The sequence below is a fragment of the Pyrus communis genome, chromosome 9 (genome assembly GCF_041283825.1).
Source record: "Pyrus communis isolate YQ-2024b chromosome 9, ASM4128382v1, whole genome shotgun sequence".
In the NCBI taxonomy this organism is placed as follows: Eukaryota; Viridiplantae; Streptophyta; class Magnoliopsida; order Rosales; family Rosaceae; genus Pyrus; species Pyrus communis.
Window position 1 is genome coordinate 24313593 of NC_142573.1, and position 25584 is coordinate 24339176.

General features: G+C 36.8%; 3 protein-coding genes and 2 pseudogenes across 3 annotated transcripts; 3 read left to right on the top strand and 2 right to left on the bottom strand.

Moving 5' to 3' along the window:
• Positions 1-1517: 1517 nt before the first annotated feature.
• Positions 1518-4375, top strand: LOC137738629 (expansin-B3). The gene is made up of 4 exons (XM_068478108.2): positions 1518-1807; positions 2113-2419; positions 3155-3284; positions 3759-4375. The coding sequence occupies exons 1-4, from the start codon at positions 1654-1656 to the stop codon at positions 3954-3956; spliced, it is 789 nt and encodes a 262-aa protein (XP_068334209.2). The 5' UTR covers positions 1518-1653; the 3' UTR covers positions 3957-4375.
• Positions 4376-10608: 6233 nt separating this feature from the next.
• Positions 10609-13813, top strand: LOC137740724 (UPF0481 protein At3g47200-like; annotated as a pseudogene).
• Positions 13814-14281: 468 nt separating this feature from the next.
• LOC148694446 (uncharacterized) lies at positions 14282-16454 on the bottom strand (annotated as a pseudogene).
• Positions 16455-20165: 3711 nt separating this feature from the next.
• LOC137738845 (UPF0481 protein At3g47200-like) lies at positions 20166-23195 on the top strand. Its single transcript, XM_088699663.1, has 4 exons — positions 20166-20348; positions 20453-20493; positions 21459-21544; positions 21711-23195. The coding sequence occupies exon 4, from the start codon at positions 21754-21756 to the stop codon at positions 23092-23094; it is 1341 nt and encodes a 446-aa protein (XP_088555789.1). The 5' UTR covers positions 20166-20348; positions 20453-20493; positions 21459-21544; positions 21711-21753; the 3' UTR covers positions 23095-23195.
• A 273-nt stretch (positions 23196-23468) lies between these two features.
• On the bottom strand, positions 23469-24085 carry LOC148694447 (uncharacterized). The gene has a single exon (XM_088699664.1). It carries the CDS (start codon positions 23899-23901, stop codon positions 23542-23544), a length of 360 nt encoding a protein of 119 aa, XP_088555790.1. The 5' UTR covers positions 23902-24085; the 3' UTR covers positions 23469-23541.
• Positions 24086-25584: the final 1499 nt, after the last annotated feature.

The window sequence follows — 25584 nt, forward strand, 5'->3', positions numbered from 1 at the left end:
TGAAAAACGTCTCAAGTTCGAATCTTTATTTAGAGTGTTGTTCCCATACGACCCCTTGGAGGGAGCAAATCAAAGTAGATGCTAGGTCAAGATGTTTCAACTCCCCATCGATAAATGAACTTCAATCGCATTATCTAAATTTCAACCACGCACCCCTGTCCCAATTAGTGTAGTAGTTCATAAGTTCTCTCTATACTCGTTTGTTTTCTTTCTTTGCTTAGTTTCATTATATTCCCCCCTCTTTCATGGCAAGGTGGCCAATTGCCTACCAATATCGCAAAAATTTCCCAACCATTTATGGGGTTTTACCCATCTAGAACTGAGCAAGGTATGGTGAGTAACAAAATGGGAGATTAGCGATTAAGTGATAGCTTGATTGTTTACATACGTTGAGAAATATGTTTTTTTCTTAAGATGATGCAAGAGATATCATCTACTTAAACCATATTTTGTAAACCACATGTTGTGGTGGGTGATGAGATTTGATTTTTTCTTCGTATTATTACAAAAGGAATATAACTATCAACCGACACATTATACGGTCTATCCCAAATGGTCTAAAACATGATTTTTCTAGCACTTTTTTTCTTGTATTAACAACGAAATCATAATTCTACATGTTTCATAATATAAACTCATCATGAACAATTATAACTTGTAAGTTGTAATGTTAAATTTTATGATCAATACTATTTTGGTTTTATTTGAAAGCGTCTTCCATGTCTAACATAAGTTATAAGCTTTTTGTCCTTGGTTCACTCAAAATGTTTGGATCAGCGAGCTGTGTATAGAATGGACGTAAGAAAGGAACTCTAATAAATGTGACATTACTCTTCTAGATAAAATCAGTTAAACCAGTCAACAAAACCCGCCAGCATCCCGGGGGAAAACCGCATAAATGTCAGCCATTTGTTCACACTGCGTTTACTCTAACGGCCTCCTCCGTGGCCACACTTGCCCTCCTACTATTTCTTGCACAACTTGCCCCTTGCCTCACTCTTGTGCCTGTAACATAATAAGTAGTACACTTCTTGAACCTAGGGATTTACAACCACTTGCACTAAAAACTTTTTATATATTTACGTGTTATTATATAAGTATATAAATTTTTATTTTTATATTATTAATTTTTTAATATAAGAATCTCACTACTTGTATAAAAATATATAGTACGCTACTCCGTATTAGATCACATTGAGCTTTGAGGGCACACTGTCTACTAGCGGTCCTTAACTTACCAGAAGGACGAAAAGCTTAACGGTCCAATTGTTTGAAATTACGAAAACACCCCTACCATTCATTCACTCCGTCATCAATGCACACAACTGAACAAACACACAGAAGGTAAAGACAGCCGGAAATAACGCCTTAACCGTCGGTGGGCCCAGGTTTCAGTGGCTCCTGGCGTAAATACAACGACAGCACATGGGGCAGATGGTCATGGTGAAATTATTGAAGCCTTTTCTGTGGCAGCTGTGCAGCTTGTGCTATATATCCTACATATACAATACAACACCTATACCAAAAGCATAACACAACTACATAACTGTCGGCAAAGCTTTGTGCTCACTTTTTAGCCAAACCAGTGCTCAGAACTGTTGCCCGCCACCGCCGCCACTCAACACGCCACTTAATTAAGCAGCCTAGCTCACAATGCAGCTCCTCCACCGTGGCTGCGGCCTTGTTTTGGTGCTGACTTCGTTGCTTCTGCTTGTGTCTTGTCAAGTTCAGCAACCCGGGGCCAACACCCGCTGGCTCCCAGCCACCGCCACCTGGTACGGCAGCCCCGAAGGCGACGGCAGCGACGGTAGACCCCTACCCTCAAACCCAATTTGGCTTTAGCTTACAATGCCGCATGTATAGACTGTCTATAATATAATTTGTACCTACAGTCTCAACAGATTTTGTACATCTCAAATGTATTATATATTCTTTCGCAAATTTAGATTTAGTCAAGTTAATTATCATATCATTTTTAAATAAATAATAAAAATATTGTATTTCACATTAATGAGAAAACAATGATACGATTTATAGTTTGTTAAGATTATGTTACAGATATTCTTAATTTCCCATGTATTAATTATGTCGGCATGCGCGTAATTTTGGTAGGCGGAGCATGTGGGTACGGGTCAATGGTGGACGTGAAGCCGTACAGGGCGAGGGTTGGGGCGGTGAGCCCAGTGCTGTTCAAGAGCGGCGAGGGGTGCGGGGCGTGTTACAAAGTCAAGTGTCTCGACCAGAGCATCTGTTCGAGACGAGCCGTCACGATAATTGTGACGGATGAGTGCCCGGGTGGTTACTGCTCGAATGGGCGCACCCACTTCGACCTCAGTGGCGCCGCCTTTGGACGCATGGCTGTCGCCGGTAATGGCGGTCTGCTCAGAAACCGAGGCGAGCTCTCTGTCCTTTACCGACGGTACGTTCTCATATGTCATGTTTACTGTGTGTTAGCTTGTTTGCTTTAGGTCCTATTTTGTCCTTTCCAATTTATTTTTTGGAACCTTTTGTTTATTTAGCAAAATTTTTAATTATGACGGTACAAGTGGTACATCATGTGTTTTAATAGAAATAGTGGCAAATTTTATTTTTTAAGTTATTAATCTTTTAGCACACATATCTCACCATTTATACAGTGACACGTAGTGTATCATTTCGTATACCGGTCACATTGAAAAATCTCTCGTTTATTTGCTGGTTAATTACTAATTTTGTTTATTTCCTTTTTGTTTTATTTTCTTTGTTTTTAGAAAACAAGCTAAATGAGTTAATCTTGAAACATTCTTTCACTTTTTAATTAACTACTACATCTGTTTTTCAGTTATTTGCCAAACAACGGTTGTGATTTTGGGGGAACAATTGACTTTAAGCAACTACCTAATGTCGTTTTCATTCTTTTCTTCCTCGAGGTTTTTCTCACATAATTTTTTCTCGAGTAAAGTTTTAATGCAGTCACTCCTTTGTCTGTATATCGTACGTTAATATGCTTTGATGATTGTTTAATGAAGAATGCTTTTAATTACCCTAAGAAAAACGGAACCCAAACAGTTACACACCACTCAGTTATTTTTACCTTTTTGTATTCTTTTATTTTGAATTCATATCCTTGACGAATTGAAATAATAATAATATATTTTATTTATTTTAACTGCAGGACACCATGTAAATATCCTGGGAAGCAAATAGCCTTCCATGTAAATGAAGGTTCAACAAATTATTGGCTATCACTTCTGGTAGAGTTTGAGGATGGAGATGGAGACGTCGGATCGATGCATATAAGACCAGTACGTTCTCCTTCTTTTTTTTTTTTCTTTTACAATGCTGCATGCATGCCTCTTGCAACTTTAGTTACTTTACATTAACATTTACATTTGCTAACAAGATAATAAAAAAAATGCCAAATCAACAAAAGTAAAGATAGTTTTTCCTTGAAATATCGTGCAATTCCATGTTTTCACATAAAAAGCACTGTAAACGTGCCCAAAAGGGTTTATGAAAGCAACAAAAGAAAGATACTCATACATACAATTAATATTTTAGTTATTAGAATAATAACTGACATGATACAAAAATACTACGATAATAAAAGTATGCATTTGTCATGTAAGTTACTCTCCTAAACTCGATAACACAAATCCTATTTCATACCTCAACCCGGATCAATTTTACAAAGCAATACTTTAGTGTTAACTAACTGATTAGAGAATTTTTAAGTTCACTAATTTTATTTATATTTTTGTGTTGGTGGAATGGTGCAGGCAAGTTCTAGTGAGTGGATCGAGATGAGCCATGTCTGGGGAGCTAATTGGTGCATAAATGGGGGTCCCCTAAATGGACCATTCTCAGTGAAGATTACAACTCTCTCAACAGCAAAAACTCTCTCTGCCAGAGACGTCATTCCCAGTAATTGGTCTCCAAAAGCCACTTACACTTCTCGCCTAAATTTCCACTCCTAGCTAGCTTACTTGACAAACAAGTCAAGATATATATAATATAAGCACCTTTTTACAAAGCACTTTTTTAACTAAGCATTTTCTAGGCCAGAAAAAAGGTCTTGCCCCCATGACCCAAAAGTAGCCGTTGTCAGGGTGGTCTTTTTCTTTTTTCTTTAAAAAAAGAAAGAAAAGTAGCTGTTGGATTGCACTAGTTAATTACAATGGCATCCAATGCTCTTTCTTTATTTTCTTTTGAGATATTGTTTTTCCTATTTTGCTGCTGTTCCAACTGGTTTTGTTTGTAGATGTGCACTTAAGATATGTAGCCAGCCCTCTCCAAAAGGAGAGAGAGCGTGTGTTCTTGCTTTGTTAATGCTATATGTAAGGTTGTGTGACCCAATGTGTTTTTAATGAATTTGGACAATTTGATTGCACTATAATTTCGCTTACAATTGGAGATCTCCGAGCATATAGGACCTCAAGGGCCAGAGGTCTGCTGTCTCCAAATTAGTGTCTTCATCATGTCTCATTTCTAACTTTGTGACACATGTGAGTGATATGCGCAACAAAATTGATGTTATGGACAATCATTCATGCAAATTTAGTTGCATCAATGATTAACAGACACTCACATGCGCGATTGTAGCTAGCTTAATTATCTAAACATGGATGTCAAAATTCGTAATTACATTGCATATAATGCAGAAGGAAAAGAGAGATGTGGATCACATGGCATGCATGGTCACCCACATGCAATGTGTTCCAATTTTCAACTTCGAAACCTCTCACAACTCACAAGGCTTGTAATTTTTGTGGTGCAGAACAATAAAATTGTGAGTGACGAAAAGGGTCAAAGGATTCAAAGGGCTGTGGTCACCACTACACGTGGGACGGGGTCCCTTTGTAAAATGGTGGTGGTTCATCGATTGGCACATGACTTTCTCTCGTCACATGTGAAGTTCTGCTTGCTACGTCCTTGATGCCCCGAGATACCGGAATCTCTTTAACAGCCAAGCTCTTTTTTTTTTTTTTTTTTTTTTTTTTGGGTCCCTTTATCTTAGACCATGGAAAATCTCAAAATCAGAGTAAGCAAAAACGAAAGAGTTATAAAATTATGGACATTATTTTTATCAACAAGAAAACAAATAAATAAATAAAGATTGTCGGGACAGCTACAAATTGAGGATTACATCTTGCAACAAAAAAAAAAAACCTAAAAACTAATATTTTTCAACGGTTACCCATGATTCTAAAAGGCGCTAGGTGCTAGTTGGACGGCAGGCAGAGCTTAGAGCCTAGGTGTCTAGGCAGGGCCTTGGCAGTTCTTTTAATTTTGATTAAATTTATTACTAAATATATAAATAAATGTGTACTTATACTTAAGAAAAATAATAATTGTGTTGTGATATATAAATTGCAAAACAAGGTGACATATAAATTATAAAATATTATAACATATTGAAAAATAGGGAACAAACATGTAATGAGTGTTCATCGAAGTATTCAATAAGTCTCTTACAATTTATTCAAAAAATAAAGTGCAACTATTTTCTGTCTAAGTGAGAGTGTGTAGGCGGGTTTAGGTGGGCCAGGCAGGTGCCTAGGCAAGTCTAGGTTGCCTTTCTTAATTTTCAAGCATCTAAAGATTAATCAGGGCGGTGGTCAGCCGCCTGGTGTCTAGGCAGTGCTAGGCTGTAATTTTTAGAACAGTGATGGTTACTCAACATCTGATCTTAATTCAGTGGTGAGGAAAAAAGTATAAGAACAAAAGTTAAAATAACCACTATGGATGTAAATTTTGTACACGGCTAAATTGAAAAAAATAAAACTTGCAAAATAACAAACATCGTTAGCTTAATTGACAAACGTCTAAGAAAAATGGGAGGGAAATGACCCCTGATGCTTAAGTCAGAAAAATGGTTTGAGAGAAACTATGAACTTGAGAGAGTTTTGAGTAACAAGTGGCAATGTCCATTTTTCTTGTTTGACTTGGCTGTTTATAGACCTAAACCATAGTAGGTAGCCAGGAGGGGAGGTTGCAGGCCATACTAGGCAGACCTTATCGTTATGCTAGTAATGGAGCTGACTAATCTTCGCAGTCATTCCAGCTCATAGTTTTGAAGGTCACTGTTAGTAAAAGTATAAGCATGCCAAACACCAAAGGGGGAACTCCTAAGAGCTAGCTTATGTCACCATTGGGCGAGTATGGCTCGGTGGCAGGAAATATTATGGGCCCGAAGCATCTTTGATACGTTGATGGCCAAAAAGTCTAATACTTACAGGGCAGGCAAGTGCCACGGTCCCTCATGGAAGGTAGACAGAAGCCACATTCCTTGAAGTGGTTTTTCTGCTCACAACGTCAAAGGTAAAACCGTCATAGCGAGCATATAGTTACATATCCTCCTATTAGATGTGATTAATTTATGTCTTCATAAGAGCACTTCCACCCTTAAAAACTCCCTTGGGCAATAGGTAATTTAATCCCCCTAAGTGAATAGTAATTGCCCTAAGTGAACAGTAATTGCCCAAGAGCATCTCCACCCCATAAAATAAATGTCCAGACAATTGATAATTAAAAATTAATAAAAAAAATAATAGGGAATTATTATTAGCATTTCAAAAATCTCATTCTACACTCCAAACTTTCTATAATAGGAAAGAAAATTACACTTGTAAGGAATGTAGAATGAGATTTTTGGAATGCCAATAACACTTTTCTAATAATATTCTATTATTAATTTTATTTTCTATGTTCTCTTTTTTCTTTTTTCTTTTTTCTTTCTTCTTCTTTTTTCTTGTAAAACTCTCCCCAGGCTCTCAACTCCTCTTGCTCCTTCCCAAAGAGCAGTCATTTAATCCCTTTCTTCTTCTTTGTTCCTGGAATTTCCCCAATTTGCCCGTCGAAGGCTAGAGATGTGGATGCTAGGTTCTCGAGGGTGACGACGACGGCTCGACGATAACGATGATGGTTCGACAACAAGGGCTCGACGTCTTCCCTCTCAAAGGTTGAGTTCACAAAACTTTCTCCAGGTTTCCTGATGGTCGTCGCAGGAGGAGAAATCCGTTAGAAGGGGGGGACAGATGGAGGAAATTAAATTGAATTAAAAATTGTTGCTAACGTCAACCTGGCGCCACATGAGCTGGGTAATGGGTTAGTGGATAATTGCCTGGCTGAGGAACTGGGCTCGCCCTAGAGCCTAGTGGATTAAGAGGGGTGGACTAGGTTTTTGGGGGAAGGGGAGGGGATTAATCGGACTATCCCCTAGGGAATTCCACATGGGGTGGAGTTGCTCTAACCATATACCGATGGATTAACATCAAACAGTGAGTGATCGTAATTTTCTTGGACTATGGAGTCTAGGAGAACGAGACTCCTATCTTTATCTTTTAAATATATACTTTGTAACTCCTCACCAATAGAATGTTGCCAACTCCATAAAGAATTTTGCAAGAAGCAAAAAAGCTTTAGCTAAGAGCAGGGACAAAGCTAAATATATATTTTTAAATGGGGGCAACTTTTTAACAATTGATTTTTTTGGATTTTTTCAGATTTTTCTTCTACTGTGGGTCTTTGGTCTTGATTGTTGGAGCTTTTTCTACATCCCCTTCTAGTGGTACAATCAGTGTTCAGGTTTGTTTTGAAACTTTTTGTAACACCCCACCCCCGAAATATTTATTTTTGGGAAATTATTCCAATGATAGGCCCAATTCAATACTCTTGTTTAATTTACTACCATTACACATTATTCTTTAATTAAAGTTCCTTAATTACTCACAAAAGTCTACCACGAAAATTACTTATCTAAAAACATACGTTTATATTTTTAATTTAAACCAATTTCTTCTTTTCACTCTAATTCCCAACAAGAGGTCAAAACTCTATTATTTAACCTCGTTTATTTTATGGTTTCATCTAACTTTTCATTAGACTGCCTACGCATGTAACGTCTCACATCGACCAACAGAGAAGGGGTGATGTGCCTTATATGTACATGCTCCCCTCCCTATAGCACGAGGCCTTTTGGGAACTCACTGGTTTCAGGTTCTATCAGAACTCCGAAGTTAAACGAGTTTAGGCAAGAAACATAATCGTGAGTTCCCAGAAACAAAATTGTCAGGGCGTGGCCTAAAGCGGACAGTATCGTGCTATGACGGTGTCGAGACTGGGATGTGACAACGTACCCTTCAAAGGGATCAAACCATTCGTAGTTCACCATTTTTTTTAAATTCATTTTCGAAAATATTTTATTAACTAAAATATCCAACATTCGTGTTAATAATCAAAACACATCAAATGAATACCAAACATGTAATTGGAATATCAAAATTTGCATTAAAAAAAAAAAAAACCAACATCGGTTTACTGTCCACGCACCACCGTGGGTGGTGATTTCCGGCGAATGGAAACCCCAAATTCCGACGAACTCTAAAAATTACCAAGATAGGGTTATAGAACACAAAGGGGAAGAACTTTTATACCTAGGCCGAAGCCTAGTTCGGCTGGGAAGTGGCCAGAAAACACCTCAATCCGTCGGAACCCTTGAAATGGGTGGTTCGATCTGTCACCTCTGGTGCTCCGCCGCCCCCAAGGTTGGTTGGGCTTTGTTCCCTACCTCACCAGGAGTCAAACTATGGTGGTAGTCAACCGTGTTACTTTCCCAAATGGCGGAATTGTCGCGATCCACCCCGTACACCCACCGGTGCGGTTTTCTCAAATACCAAGTCAATTTCCATCAAATTTGTAAATTCAGTTGCTGTAGAAATTCTTGTTTTCAACAAGACCGTACATATAGCTTGTGGATTGAAATCGACTCCATGTTGGTTATTCACTATCGTCTTAAGGCTCCTGATGCGGTCATGTGATTTCTTATGGTGGATTGGAAGAATTGTCTCTAACGACTTTGTCAAATGCAATTTATGTGTACACATATTTACAGAGAAGGAAATCATGTTGCAGATGTATTAGCTTCTTTTAGGGCAGATAGTTATGCTTATTACTAGTGCTCCATGATTCTAGATTTTGTAGCCTTTACTCATGCTCATGACCTTTTGTTTTGTCCTTATTACAATTTTCGTTGATCTTTTTGTCTTTGCGGGTCTTGGCATAGTCTCCCTGCATGTATCATTTTCGTTTACTTTCATTTATTATTAATAAAATTGATGGAGAAGGGACATGTGGGGGGTTTCTGGGTGTAATGGTCCTCACCCCTCTAGAGGAGGGTAGGTACTTCGCACTCACCATTGCTGAATAGCTAATCTCGCCTAATCTTTCTCCATTTGGAAAAAAAAAAAATACAACAAAATATAATAGTATACACCCAAATTTAAGATATTCATTCACAATATTTTCTCCTTGAGTCATTTTTCATGCATTAAACCATGCATAAGCGAACTTTAGTTCATAAGCCCTACCATACTCTCTCCATACTCTCTGTTTGTACTGTATCGGTGTAGAAATATGAATCCTTCATTGCTCTCAAAAAAGGGGTTATATATGCATAAGATTAAAGTTCAGCCTCGACCTAATAACTGAACGAAATTTTACATACCTTTCCAGATAGACTATCTCTTCAATGGCACCTTGAATTTATTTTTTGGTTCTCTAATTTTTCTAAATAGTTTTAAGGGTGAAAACGAATATTTTCAAGTGTTGTTAGGTGAGTTGAACAGCACTGGGTGTGACTAGAAGCTTCCAGCTTTAGAAGTCTTTGCAATTCATCTTAACAAAGAAAAAGAAGACAGAAATATATTCTTAGGTTAAATCGCAAGCAATTAAAGGAAGCATTTCAAACTTTGACTACACTCGGACAAATTAGCAATAGAATAAAAACAAAGGAAAGAGACTTGAGAAAGGTAAGTATAAACGTATAATTCCTTGTTCGACCTCTTAAGTTTCTTAATTCCATTCAGAATATAAATATATATATATATATATGTATGTATGTGTATATATATGTATGTATGTATGTAAGGTTCCAATAACATATAACATATAACATATAACACAATCTCTAGCTGCTGCATCAAAGTTTGCTCATCTGCATGTGAGCTTCTCCTACCAGCTGCTTACAAATTTTAGATTGAAATTTCTGCTCTATCTATTTTTAATAATTGATTTGCTCCCTGAAATTGTCAGTTAGTCTTATTTTACCCCTTAAAACTAATTTTGTCTCACTTTGCCCCTTTAAACTGCAATTTTCATCTCATTTAGTCTCAGTTCACCTCTTTCGTCAATTCCATCAAATAGACATTAAATTAAAGAGTAGTATGGACATTTCATTTTTGAAACGGGCATAGATAAGCCTCATACTTGGCGACCTAGCACTTACGTGGGAATGTTTGTTGATCACCACATATTTACCATGCCTCATGTATATTGTGGTAAGAAAAAATGGGGAAACAAATTAGAAATAAGTGAAAGAGGAGAAATGAATTTAGCATTGTGAATCCAGTCCTTGAGTTTAGTCTATGACTAAAATTGGAGAAAAGAAACCGTTTTATTGTAAGTTAAGCTCAAAATTTTAGTTAGAGTTGTTAAAAATAGAATTCAAACAATTGTTTTGGTGAGTAGGTTGGACGCAAAGAGTTGTTTCAAGAATAAAATGTCTATACTACCCTTCAATTTAACATCTTTTGACGAAAATGAGGTGAACTAAGACTAAATGAGACGGAAATGACAATTGCAAGAGCAAAGTGAGATAAAACTAGTTTCAGGGGGAGTAAAATGAGACAAAAACAGTTTAAGGAGCAAATCAACTAATAAGCCTAATAAAGTTGGTAGTTCAATTAATGTATTGATATTATTTGTAATTTTTTTTATATAATACTAGAGGTTGTGAGTCACATTTGGAGTTTGGAAAGAATTGACGACAACAAACTTAGTTGATGAGAGCAATGCAAAAGGTGATCACTCCATGGTTGAAATACGAGAGGAGGGAGAGAGATAGTGATAAGTAAGTCTTGTGGGTGAGCAAACTTTGAGCAGAAACGATGAAAAAAAAGACGAATTATTGGCGTCCTTGATCGGAACAAAGCTTCCCCATTTATCTCCAGAAGCAGATCATACTTGCAAATTCAGAGTCCCTAATAAACTTGTCAGGGACAATGAAAATGCTTTTGTGCCCCATGTGGTTTCAATTGGGCCGTATCACCACGGAGGAAAAAAGTTACAAGGCATGGAACAAATGAAGCTATGGAATTTGGAATGCCACCTCGATTGCAAGCCAACTCCGGACACCAATTTGGTGAAGTTTGTCAAAGAGATTAGAAGGAGAGTGATGAGTCCATATTATACCATATATATTACCATAATCTTAGTATTAATTTATTAATTATTTTGGTAGAATTTTGATATTTTGTTACATATTTTCAATGTAGGACATTCCTCTTCCTCTAGAGCAAAAAGTGATCAAACAGATGAATTTTGAAGTAATTCTAATTGGAGGATGTTCATGTGCCTTTCAAGATGATCATGTCAAAGTTTCAGATTTTTCTACCAAATCATTTGACCGTGGCAATAAAATTAAGGTCCAGCGGGCAGCTTTCTCAGATTGACGTTTCTGGACGTTTTGGGTATTTTAGAAGTCAAGATGACATATTTTGAGGAAGATTCCTTTGAAGGATTTGTAGGAGACGTCTCAAGCTTTCAAAAGAGATCTTTTGGGAATAAATCAGAGTTGATTTGGTCAGTCAAAAAACTAATTTTATGAGAAGTTGGAATTTTAGTTTTTGTATTCACACACTCCAAATTACTTCTCCCACACCCTTTTAATTTTTTTAATATTTTTAATATTTTTCTATCAAGTGTTAGTGGTGTAGAAAATATTAAAAAATTAAAAGGTGTGAGAGAAGTAATTTGGGGTGTGTGAATATAATCTCTCTATATAGAAAACCTTTTATTTCCTAGTTATCTTATTCTATTATGTTTCCTAGATTTTAGAAGACATTTTCTAGGTAGGATTTTATTTTGTAGAAGTATAGATAAGGCTTTTTAGCCATTAGAGAGAGGGGAGAGAACGCACACACTACTTTTGACGATTCAAGTTTATTTTCAAGGTGTTTTCTATCCATATTTTTAATAATATTTTATTTTATGATTGTTCGTAACTAGTTTTGTTTGCTAGGACGAGGCCACGAGCCTTAGCAAGAATGTGTAGTTTCTTTTCAATTTGCTTATGATATTATGTATGCAAGTTTTGAATTATTAATCACCATGTTGAAACTATCTAATTGTCTTAATGATTGGCCACCATTAGGATATTTAGAAAAGTAATTTGATGCAATTTTGACGAAGGGCTGTCCTGGGAATTGACTAAGGTTTCTTGTGGTTAATATGTGTAACTTCTTAGGATGGACGACACGTCTTAAGGGTTGTATGGTTTTTCAAAAGGATTTCACAAAAGTTAATGAGTCTTGCATATTTACATTCGATCTGGTGGTCACAGATGGGTTGCATGTTAGATGTATGTTCTATGTTGGAGGTACCAAGTATGGCATACTTTAGGAAAACCTAACCTTCAAAATATGCATGTGTAATTCATAAGTAATTGGAAGAATTACGTAGGATTGTTAAGGTGACGGCGGAACCCTAGTGCTCAAATTTATTTTCAAAACTATTTTCTTTTGTTTTCTTTACTTTCCCAATTTATTTAATTGTTTTTAATTAAATTCGTTTTTAATATTTTAGGTCATAAAATCACCCTCTTCCAAACTTTGTTTTCAAATAATTAATTAAGATTTGTTATTTACATAAATTATTTATTCAATACTTGTGGATAACGACCTTGCTTGAGCTGCTATACTACGACAACATTGTACTCTTACAAGTATTTTATGTGATTTTTAACCTTTTTGTGTAGGTACCTAAAAATCCCTATCACAGAGAAGAGTTTCTTCGTAACTGCTATGACCAAAAGTTTGGTAATCTGAGTAGCGATCAGTTTGTAGAAATGATGGTGGTCGATGGTTGCTTTATATACAACTTATCCACAAAGACATACAGACTGGAGATTGTGAACATCTTCTGCGTCTATCACCACAATATAGAGATATGTTGTCGCCAGTTGAAAAGGAGTGGTTGCTGCTTGAAAACCAGCTTGCGTGGCAAGTTCTCACTGTTTATTCAACCTCACAAGAACATCAGAAGAAAGAGATCTGCATCAACATATTAGCGACTTCTGTTCCAATGTTACTTAGGACTTATTTTGCCTCAGGATGCCTATTGATAAGTCCATGGAGACACGGCAAATCAGACATTTACTTTACAATGTGAGAGACTTGCTTGTTGGATCATCACCGTGGATTAAGATGCAGTTTGACTATTGGGTTCCTATCCCCTCAGTAACACATCTTGAGGAAATTGGAGTCAAATTTCAACCTGTATACGGTTGGAATCTGTTGAACATAACCTTCAACAGGGAAAATGGTGTGATGGAAATTCCACATATGAGAATTCGATTCAACACAGAATCTGTCTTCAGAAACCTCATAACCTACGAACAGTCTTCACTGGGGCACCAGGGATGTCCCGTTTTGTCTTATGCCAAGTTATGTTCGCTAACCTTATCAAGTCTACCAAAGATTTAGACTCTCTCTTTCAGAAAGAAATTATAGGAACCGAGTTGAGCTAGGAGGACACTGTTAGTTTGTTCAATAGGCTTTGCAATGACACTGAATGCATCTCCTTCTTTTACTCTGTTGTCACCTGGGATGTGAATCAATATAATCACCGTCGTTGGCTAAGGCATTGGCTTGCAAGGATCGAAAGGGATTAACTATCATCATCAATCTGGTCAACTTCAAATGCGGTCATCATTGTTCTCATTCTTACCGCTATACAGACCATATATAGTGTTCTCGCCTACTACAAGCAGAAATAGTAACCTTCTAATCGGTCAATGTTTGCCCAAGGACTTAAAACTGAACAAGACTTGCGCGACTGCAGGCAAAGTTATGAAATAATCAAACTCTTTTGAGTTTGTATATTTGGTTATTTTCCATATTTAATAAAGCAATGATGTAATTGATTCTTATGTGTGACAGTCATATACAGCTTGAAATTATTTTACCATTTCTCGTTTTCAACTTTTGGATAATTTGTAAAATTATTTGGTATTTTTTTATCATCATTCAACACTTCATGTTTTGGGAATTTAAATAGTTTGACAATTAGTAATATTGTAAGGGCATAATTGGTTCTTACTCCATAAATTGGGCGTCAATAAGAGCATGTGTAATTTCAAAAGGCTAAAAAATGTGTGAAAACATAGAATTCGACATAGGTGGTTTTGCTTACAAAGCTAAGACTACAAAACCATAGAGCAAGTTAGGAAAAAAAATCTCTGCAAGCTGTCCATTCCATGCTGCACACTTTGGATAGTGGACAAATGATTGTATTTATTCTTCCTAGTAAATTTTTATGCACTGGACTCAAAGATAATGTAAAGAATAAAAAAATATGAAGGGTCATTACTCCGCTGGAGTTGACGAGGTTTCTGAATGTTGCTCACCCTCTGGTTCAGCAGAAGCCTTTGGTTTTAATGAGTCGGGAGTAGGATTCGTAGTAACATCTTTGGCAGGTGAAACAGGTGCGCTTGCAGCTGCAGCTCCAGCCGCAGTTGGTGAATTAATTTTTCCATTCTTCGCATCCTTTCCTTCCTTTTCCTTCCTTTGCATCCTTTCCTTCCTTTTCCTTCCTTTGCATCCTTTCCTCCCTCCTTGGCATCCTTTGCGTCCTTCCCTCCCTTTGCATCTTTTGCATCCTTTCCATCCTTTGAATCCTTTGCATCCTTTTCATCTTTTCCTCCAATTGCATCCTTGCCATCTTTGGCAGGTGAGGGCGGCATCATCTGTGGCGGAGGATTCTGTTTCAGCTTCAGGAAAATCTGCCGCATCCTTGAAGTCGGTTTACCAGGTTTTGGGCCCTGGATGACAATGATTGAAGGCTTCTTCTTAGTAACACTACTGATACACTGCCATTGATGAACAACTAAGAAATTACCGAGAAAGATCAAGGAGGATTTTAGAGAGAGAATGCGAAGTAAGAGAGAGAGAAAATCTGAACTATTTCATCGATTGAGAAATGAATCATTACAAGGGATATATATGTATAGCTAATGGTAACAACCTAGGCTGATGTGGCAGTACACCTCATCACAAATCTAACTAACTCATTACACAACCAACAATTCTAACTAACCCAATGAGAGAGTGACATATGGCATATTCAGTTTTAATGGTTGTTACTCTCCCTCAATCTCAGCGAGGATGTCCAGGTCTGAGACTGCAGTAGTGTTTAATGAAGACTCGACTCTGTAAACCTTTTGTGAGCACATCAGCTATCTTGTTTTCTGTAGGAATGTAATGAACTGTAACATCCTTCTTCTGCAATCATTCTCGGACAAAATGATAAACTGTGTCCATATGTTTAATCCTGGAATGGAAGACAGGATTTGTACTCAATGCTAATGCAGAGATATTGTCACAATGTAGTGAAGGTGGACAGTCTAAAAATTCATGTAAATCTCTGAGAATATTGTGAATCCAACATATATCAGCAGTGCAGTTAGCTCATTATACTCAGCCTCAGTTGAGCTTCTTGATACTGAGGGCTGTTTCTTTGATTGCCAAGGTATGGGATTATCACCAATGAAAACTACATATCAGTAATTGAAGGCCTTAGGTTAATATCAGCTGCCCAATCAGCATCCGAATATCCATGAATTTGAGTGACAGATGGCATATTCAATTTTAATGGTTGTTACTTGTCAGGATATTTCTTCCCTCTCTTATTCTCAATATTAGGCACCTCACGAGGAATCAGCTCCGCCGTTACTTTCCAGTAATGTCTGTCAGCTTCTTTGTGGAACTTCTCTTGGTTGGCCACGTACAGAGGCACAGAAGGTCAAATTCATGTCTCACATATGAAGCACTGATGGTGATTGCAGAATGCATGCATGTACAAGCGAGCAAGGGAGAGGGAGGGAGGGTAATAGAATTAGGATTACTGAAGAGGTAGAAGATGATGGGAGAATTACTACCTTCTCCCTTTCTCTGTTGTGAGCTTTGTTGGTTTCACAACTGAGTTTCCGTTTCTCATAGAAGGCCCGCTTAAATTCCTCAGCTTCCTCGATAATCTGGACTGCATGCCTTGACGCAAAAAGGTCAAATCAAAATATTTCAATGCGTCAATCAGTGCAGATGAAAACAGATGAAAAGAAAATAAGGCATAATTTTTATACACTCATTCATTTCGTTTGGTTAACCAGCTAACGACTAAAACCAATAATGCAGAGACCTAGGATTCACCATGTTCTGAGGCTCTCAGCTAACCATACAAGGAACTTCAATGTCTGTTAACCAAAAAGGTGCGAATATCTACACGATGGAAAGATAGCAACAGAAAAAATTAGTATAAAATGTTGCATAGCGTTCTACAATGGAATGAAATATGGGAAAAGCTAGTGCTTCGAACCCCATATTCCCGAGAGAAACAATATAACCAGCTAACACGGAATCCATTGGCAATTCAACGACATCTAGTTTATATCCAGTGAAGCAGAAGTGAATCTTAGGTTCCTTTTAAAGACTGGAGGAGCGATTGCAATCCATTTTATATGGTGGTCTGTGACTTGCCATGAATTCCCATAGCAACGATTGGAATCAGCTAACGAAAAAATTCAAATGGGAAAGATGAAACAACTTATGCAATGATTCAGTCAAAGATCTAAGCTAATTTTCCCCATTCCAAATTTACTCACACAAAAAAATCACACAGTTAATGCTATTTACCGGCATAACCCAGTACCAAATACAGGGGCAAAGCTCAACATCATTAATTCAGACCCCAAATTAAGAATAATAGGTAATGAACATAGAATCACAGATACAAAAATCAAATTAGACTAGATGTTATTAATCCCCTGAATCCCATGCATGCACATTGCACAACATTATTAAAACACATTTTAAATCCAACTTAATCAAATAATTGATGTAATCGTGATATAAAGTTGTGGTTGTGCATTTAGTGACTTGCTTATACTTGTGAATAAGATTTTATTAAGGTGTTGGACTCTTGTGATAATAGCTTGGAGCTGTGCTTTAGCTCTGGAATTCAGGTAGGGGAAGTACGATAAATTTTTATGAAGATTGGCTTTATTAAATTAGGAAAACTAATGAAAAGGACTTGAAAATTTTGAGTTTTAATGATAAAGACAAAATAAAGGATAAAGTGAATAGTACCATGATTGACTTTTTAGTGTAAAAATGTGATTTTTCATTAACCGGAGCTTTTCGCTAAAGTTCCCTATTAACCTTAGTGAAGTGTTATATTATTGTTGTTGATCTTACTAGTTGATTAATGTGATGTGGTGCTACTTGGATAAATGCTTCTCTTGAGTGTTTACTTATTATTAGTTATGGAATTATTGATGAAGTGCTATTCGTTAAGAATATACTATGACACATGTGAAAGATGAAATGACATTATTTGTGCATCACTCATGTTGTTTAGATCTAGTTGGAACTTGAGTGTTGAGATTAGAAATTTGAAAATGAGGATAGTTGGAAAGCATCTTTTGTGCAATTACTCTTAGTTTGGGATTGGCGACGAAGGATTTGACAAGACGACTAACAAAAGGCGAAATTGGGATGATTGAGTTGTGGGGTTAGTTCGTATAATTAGTTGCTCGGGACCAAGTGGTATAAGTACGGAATGGATGTACGAGGTCTTGGTGTTTAGTTATACGAATTAACGGGTATAGACGAAGATTCTGCATTGCATTCTGCATTGTAATTAATGATGAAATGATAATTGACTATACGATGCCATGACACTTAATTTAAGATTTGTCAATTTACTGTGGTAAAATTATGTCCCTACTGATCTTTTGAAGCTCGTCTCTCTATTGTTATGTAGGTGTACAAACTAAGTGATCAAAATGATAGACGAAATGAGATTGAATTAGATGTAATGTTAGAATTTGTATTTATTTATTTTTAGCCTCGCAAATAATTCTTGATTCTTTTATAAGAGTAATTTTATTTCTCACCTCGTTTCAGTTTCTATAGTTTCTCTTTATTTTATTTTTATTTTTTAGCTTGCGCACCGAATTCTGGTTTTTCCATCAACCTTAGGTCCGGGGCATGACAACCCGCCTTGGCAAGTCTCGTCACCTTTCTTAATTTTCAAAGGCCTGGAGATTAATCAGCACAGTCCAAGTGGCTCTAGGCGGTGATTTAGAACAGTGATGGTCACTCATAATTCGATCTTAGTTTAGCCATAAAGAAAAATGTATAAGAACAAAAGTTAAGTAACCACTCTGGATGCAAATTTTGTACAAGGCTAAACTGATGAAATCAAACCTGCAAAATAACAAACACTGTTAGCCTGATTGACGAACACCAAGAAATATGGGAGGGTGTTCGGCAAGGGACCTCTTATGCTTAAGTCAGAAAGATAGTTTGGGAAAAAACTATAAACTAGAGAGAGTTTTGGGTATTAAGTGGCGATGATCGTTTTCCTGTTTGACTTGGCTACTTATAGATCTAACCATGGTAGGTAGCCAGGCAAGGAGGTTGCAAGCCATACTAGGCAGACATTAACTTTTTGGTCGTGATGGAGCAAGCTAGTCTATGTAGTCCTGCCAACTAGTAGTTTTGAAGGTCCTTGTTAGTAAGAACACATGCGCGCTGGACACCAAAGGGGAGACTCCGAAGAGTCCACTTTCTATCCCCATTGGATTGAGTTTGGATTGGTGGTAGGAATATCATGAGCCTGAAGCACCTTTGATACGTTGATGGCCAAAGGCCTAATACTCACTTGGCAGACAGGTGCCACGATCCCTCATGGAGGGCAGACAGGTGCCACGTTATTGGGAGTGATTTGTGGTTTGCTCACGATATCAAGTGTAAAACTGTCATAGCGAGTATACAGTTCACGTGTCCTTCTCTTATTGGAAGTGGTTAAATTATGTCTCCACAATCATGAGAAATTTTTAGTTGTGACGGGAATAGAAGTGGTACACCACGTGTTTTAATAGAAGTGGTGGAAAATTTTATTTTTTAAGTTATTAACTTTTTAGCATACATATCCCACCATTTGTATAGTGACACGTGATGTACCACTTTGTGCACCGATTACACTGAAAAATCTCTCACCACAATCACCTACTGATGAATTAACATCGAACAGTTAGTGGTCACAATGTTCTTGGACTATGAGTCTAGAAGAATGTGACTCCTCTCTATGTTTTAAATATGTACTTTTTATTTTTGTTACTCATCGCCAATAGACCGTTGCCACGTCGAGAAGATATTTGTAAGAAACAAAAATGCTTTAGCAGGGATGGAGACAAAAACATTTTTAAGCGAGGTCAACTTTTTAACAATTGATAAGATAGAAAATTCTACATGTAATGGTATACACACAAATTTAAGATATTCATTCACAATATTTTCTCCTTGAGTCAATTTTCATGTATTAAAGCATGCATAAGCAAATTTTAGTCATATGCCCTGCCCAGACTCTCTTTTTGTGCTGTGTTGGTGTTGACTGTTGAATGAAATATATATCCTCCATTGCTCTCAAAAAAAGGGTATATATATGCATAAGATTAAATTAGTTCAACCTCGACCTACTAACTAAATCAGTTCAACCTCGACCTACTAACTAAATCGAAAATGCTCCACAGAACGTTTCATTTACTATATATTCGTTGTGTAAAAAGCACTCACAAAATGGCAAGGTTTATATACCTTTACGCCAGATAGACTATCTCGTCCATGGCACTTTGAATTATTTTCTGGTTTTCTAATTTCTCTAAATAGTTTAAAGGGCAAAACGAATATTTTAAAGTGTTGTTTTAAGGGTGAGTTGAGCAGTACTGGGAGTGACTAGAAGCTCCCAGCTTTAAAAGTCACTGCAATTCATCTTAACAAAGAAAATTAAAGATGACTCTAATATATTCTTTGGTTAATTCGCAGACAATCAAAAGAACCATTTAAAACTTTGGTAACACGTATTGAAGAAAGTTGAGGTTCTACCATAAAACCGACAATATGAGGAATAGCCTAATTACTTATAAGCACATACAAAATCTCTTCATCCATCAATATAGAATTTATTCTCAAAACGAATGGTCGGACAAATTAGCTATAGAATAAAGCAAAGGAGACAGACTTGAGCAAGGTAAGTATAAATGTCTAATTCATTGTTCGATCTCTCAAGTTTCTTAATTAATTCCATTCGGAATATATCTGTGTGTATGTAAGGTTCCAATAACATATAACACAATCTCTGGATGCGGAATTGTGTGTGTGTGTGTGTGTGTGTGTGTGTGTGTGTGTGTGTAAGGTTCCAATAACATATAACACAATCTCTGGATGCTGCATCAAAGCTGGATCATCATGCAGGTGAGTTTCTCCTACCAATACAAATTTTAGATTGAAATTTCTGCTGTTTCTATTTTTTATTTAAGTTATTTAGAGATAGGCTCTTACCACTCTTATTTCTTTAGCCAATCTCTGGATGCTGCATCAAAGCTGGATCATCCTGCAGGTGAGTTTCTCCTACCAACTGCGTACAAATTTTAGATTGAAATTTCTGCTGTTTCTATTTTTTATTGAAGGTATTTAGAGATAGGCTCTTACCACTCTTATTTCTTTAGCATAAGCCCACTTTTTAAAATCATCCAAATAAAACCCAAATCAAATAAGATACCATGTAGACAAATAAGTGACCTATTATTACAAAAAATTTACAGCTTATGTAACAAAACTTATAAGTTACAAACTGAAAGTCAAAATGTCATTAGGTGCATTTTAGCTGGCACTGAAAATACAAATTGGATGAAGTCAAACTTAATTAACGAATTTGCTTAATTTGAGCTCATTAGGTTTTTGTTAGAAAAAAATATGAGCGTTTTGATATAGACGTCTCGTTTTTCAATTTCATTGATTAAACATATGTTTATTTTAAGAGTTTGATTAAACATTTTCCCTACAAATTTAGTGACTAATTTCATTTTATTAGAGGTTCAGTTTTACACTTTTTTTTAATATAATTTTTCATGAAATTGTTTGCTACCCACCTTAAAAAAAATTCTCGTTATATTTTAATTTTCCTTTTTCTTGTCCTTTTATTCGTTTACCTATGCATTTTTTATTATAGTTATATGCATCTCTCATTGTGGCGATTTTAGATTTTTTTTATTATTTATTATAATATTTATTTTAGTGAATTAAATAGAATGTTCAAAACTCATTGTCACATACATAAACATAGTAAATGTACGTTTGGTTGTATGATCATTTGATTGTATTGGTAAGTTTGATTACTTATACTATGGGTACATTTGATTTTATGGTACATTTGGATTTCTAGTACATTTTGTTTCTTGTTACATTTAAAATCTAAACGTATCAAAAGTCAATACTTTTATTTCAAATGTACGATAAGTTTTAAATACATTTTTTTTTGTATAACTATATGTAAAATTTAACGAATTAATGTTCTTATTGTAGGCCTATTTTACTGAACAATTATAAAAGACACACAGAACAGGTGGTAGGCGGCACAGAGGGAGAGAAGGAAAAGATGTAATTGTGAGGTGTGTTTTAAATAAAAAAATAAAAATAAATTTCAAGGGGTAAAGTCATATTTTCAATTTTTATTAGGGTAATAAAAATTTTGTAAGGTTCCAATAATAAATTTGGTAATTCAATTAATGGATTGACATCATTTGTAATTTTTGTTCTTGTTAATATATAATACAGACTAGAGTAAGCGAGTCACATTTGAAGTTGAAAAGAGTTAACGATGACAGGCTCAGCTGGTGAGAGCAACGCAAAAGCTGATCACTCCGTAATTCAAGTAGGAGAGGAGGGAGAGAGAAGTGGGAGAGAAATAAGTCATATGGGTAACCAAGGTTGGAGCAGAAACGAAGAAATTGAAGACGAATTAGCGTCATTGATAGAAAAAAAGCTTCCCAAGAAATCAACAGAGCCAGTTCATACTTGCGTATTTAGAGTCCCTACCAAACATTTCAGGGAGAATCAAAATGCTTTTTTCCCACAAGTGGTTTCAATCGGGCCGTATCACCACCAAAGAATAAAGTATCAAGGCATGGAACGAACTAAGCTACAGTATTTGCGTTCCCTCCTCGATCGCAAACCAACTCCAGATACCAGTTTGGGGAAGTTTGTCAAAGAAATTAGAAGCAGAGAAGAGTTTCTTCGTAACTGCTATGACGAAAAGTTTGATCTGAGTAGCGATAATTTTGTAGAAATGATGGTGGTCGATGGTTGCTATATTTTAGAACTTTTCCGCAAGCGAAGTTTCTGTGTGCCAGGGTGGTTCTCCACATTTAAAAACGACTTGTTGCTGCTTGAAAACCAGCTTCCGTGGCAAGTTCTCGACTGTTTATTCAACCTCACAAAAACATCACATGAGGTTTCTGTATATCAACTTACTAAGGGCCTTTCCGGAATGAAGCATAGTCCCTTGGAGAAATGTGTTATGAGAAATTTACTTGACGCAGTAAGAAATTCGCTTGTTGGATCATTGTTGAACACAAGGTCTTATGATGTAGATTGGACTCCTATTCCCTCAGTGACACTTCTCGAGGAAATTGGAGTCAAATTTCAAAGTGCATCCAATGACAGAGATCTGTCGGACATAACCTTCAAATTGGAAAATGGAGCGATGGAAATTCCGTATGTGATGATTCGATCCAACACAGAATCCCTGTTCAGAAACCTCATAGCCTACGAACAGTGTCTGGACAGCTTTGACAAATGTGCCGTTTTGTCTTACGCCATGCTATTGAATCAGCTTATCAAGTCTACCAAAGATTTAGACTCCCTCATTCAGAAAGGAATTATAGACACCGAGTTGAGCGAGGAGGACACTGTTTGTTTCTTCAATAGGCTTCGCTATAGCACTGAACGCATAAATTTCTTTTACTCTTCCCTCGCCCAGCAAGTGAATGAATGTTACCATCGTCGCTGGCTAAGGCGTTGGTTTGCAAGGATCAAAAGGGATTATCTATACAATCCAAAGTCAATCTTGTCACTTTTCTCAAATGCGGTCATCCTTGCTCTCATTCTTACCGTTGTGCAGACTGTTTATGGTATTCTCGCCTACTATAAACCGAATTAGTAACCTTCCAATTGGTCAATGTTCACCCAAGGACCTAAAAATAAACGAAGACTTCTGTGACTGCAGGCAAAGTTACGAAAGAATGAAATTCTTTGAGTTTGTATTTATTTGCTTATTTTTCTTGTAAAATAAAGCAGGAACGTAATTGATAGTTTGATAATTATTGTAAGGACACAATTGGTTCTTACTCCCTGAATTGTGTGTAAACAAAAGAGCATGTGTAATTTCAAAAGGCTAAAATATAAATGTGAAAACACTGAATTCAATAGAGGTGGTTTTGCTTACAAACTAGGACTAGAAAACCCTCGAGCAAGTTAGGAAGAAAATCTCTACATTCCATGCTGCAGACTCTGGATCATCAACAAATGATTGTGTTTATTCTTCATAGGAAGTTTCTAAGCAGCAGACTCAAATATAATGTAAAGAATAAAAAAATATGAAGGGTCACTACTTGGTAGGATCTGGCCTGGTTTCCGAATGTTGCTCACCCTCTGGTTGAGCAGGAGCCTCTGGTTTTGATAAGTCGGGAGTACCATTGGCAGCAACGTCTTTGGCAGGTGAAACAGGTGTGCTTGCACCTGCAGCTCCAGCTGCGGTTGGTGAATTAGTTTTTCCATTCTTCGCATCCTTTCCTTCCTCTGCTTCCTTTGCGTCCTTTCCTCCTTCCTTGGCATCCTTTGCATCTTTTACATCCTTTGTATCCTTTCCATCTTTTCCTCCCTTTGCATCCTTGACATCTTTGGCAGCTGGTGGCGGCATCATGCGTGGTGGAGGGTTCGGTTTCAGCTTCAGGGAAATCTGTCGCATCCTTGAAAGATCAGTCGGTTTACCAGGTTTTGGGCCCTGGATGACAACGATTGAGGGCTTCTTGTCAGGATCTTTCTTCCCTCTCTTCTTCTCAATATTAGGAACCTCGCGAGGAATCAGCTCAGCTATTGCTTTCCAGAAATGTTTGTCAGCTTCTTTGTGGAACTTCTCTTGGTTGGCCAGGTACAGCCGCACAGAAATTCAAATTCACGACTTAGTTATGAAGCACTGATGGTGATCGTAGATGCATGTACAAGTGAGCAAGGGAGAGGGAGGGAGGGTGAGAGAATCAGGATTACGGAAGAGGTAGAAGATGATGGGTTTTAGAATTACTACCTTCTCCTTTGCTCTGTTGTGAGCTTTGTTAGTTTCACAATTGAGTTTCCATTTCTCATAGAAGGCCCGCTTAAAGATAATCTGGTTCCGCATCTCCCTTTCTCTGTTTTGTTTTTCCTCTAGATGGATGACATTTAGACTGCATCCATTGACGCAAAAAGGTCAAATCAAAATATTTCAATGCATTAATCAGTGCAGATGAAAACAATTGAAAAGAAAATAAGCCATAAATTTATACACTCATTTCTTTCGTTTGGTTAACCAGCTAATGACTAAAACCAATAATGCAGAGACCAAGGATTTCACTATGTTCTCTGTCTCTCAGTCATCCATACAAGGAATTCCAATGTTTGTTAGCCAAAAAGGGACAAATATCAACACGACTGCAAGATCACAATAATAAAAATTAGTATAAACTGTTGCATAACATACTACAATGGAATGGAATCTGGGAAAAGCTGGTGCTTCGTACCCCATATTCCCGACAGAAACAATATATCCAGTTAACACGGAATCCAAAGAGAATCAAAAAGGTAAAACAAGAAGGTCTAGTCGAAATGTAATACAAGCAAAGAGAATCCAAAGAGAATCTTCATCCGTTTACAAGCCTTATAAATACAAGCAAGTAGAAGAGAAACTGAAGGTCAATCACGAGAGTTTTTTCAGTGTGATCGGAACACGGAGTGGTACACCACATGTCACTATATAAATGATAGGATATGTGTGTTAAAAAGTTAATAATTTAAAAAATAAAATTTCTCACCACTTGTATAAAAACATGTGGTGTATCATCTGTGTTCGGGTAACAACGAAAAATTTCTCCTCAAAGACAAACAATTACATTGTGACAATTCAAATTTTGTACAAGGCTAAACTAATGAAATCAAACCTGCAAAATAACAAACACTGGTAGCCTAATTGATGAACACCAAGGAAAAGGGAGGGTGTTCGTCAAGAGACCTATGATGCTTAAGTAGTTAGAAAGATAGTTTGAGAGAAACTATAATCTTGAGAGAGTTAAGGGTATTAAGTGGCGATGATCGGCTTTTTTTTTTTTTTTTTTTTTTTTTTTTTTTTTTTGTTTGACTTGGCTATTCATAGACATAACCATAATAACCAACTAGGCAAGGAGGTTGCAAGCCATACTATGGAGCAGACTAGTCTCCCCAGTCCTGGCAGCTAGTAGTTTTGAACGTCTCTGTTAGTAAGAACACATGCGCGCTGGACACCCAAGGGGAGACTCCCAAGTGCCCGCTTCCTGTCATTATTGGGTCGAGTTTGGACCGGTGGCAAGATATCATGAGCTCGAATCAACTTTGATACGTTGATGGCCCAAAGGCCTAATAC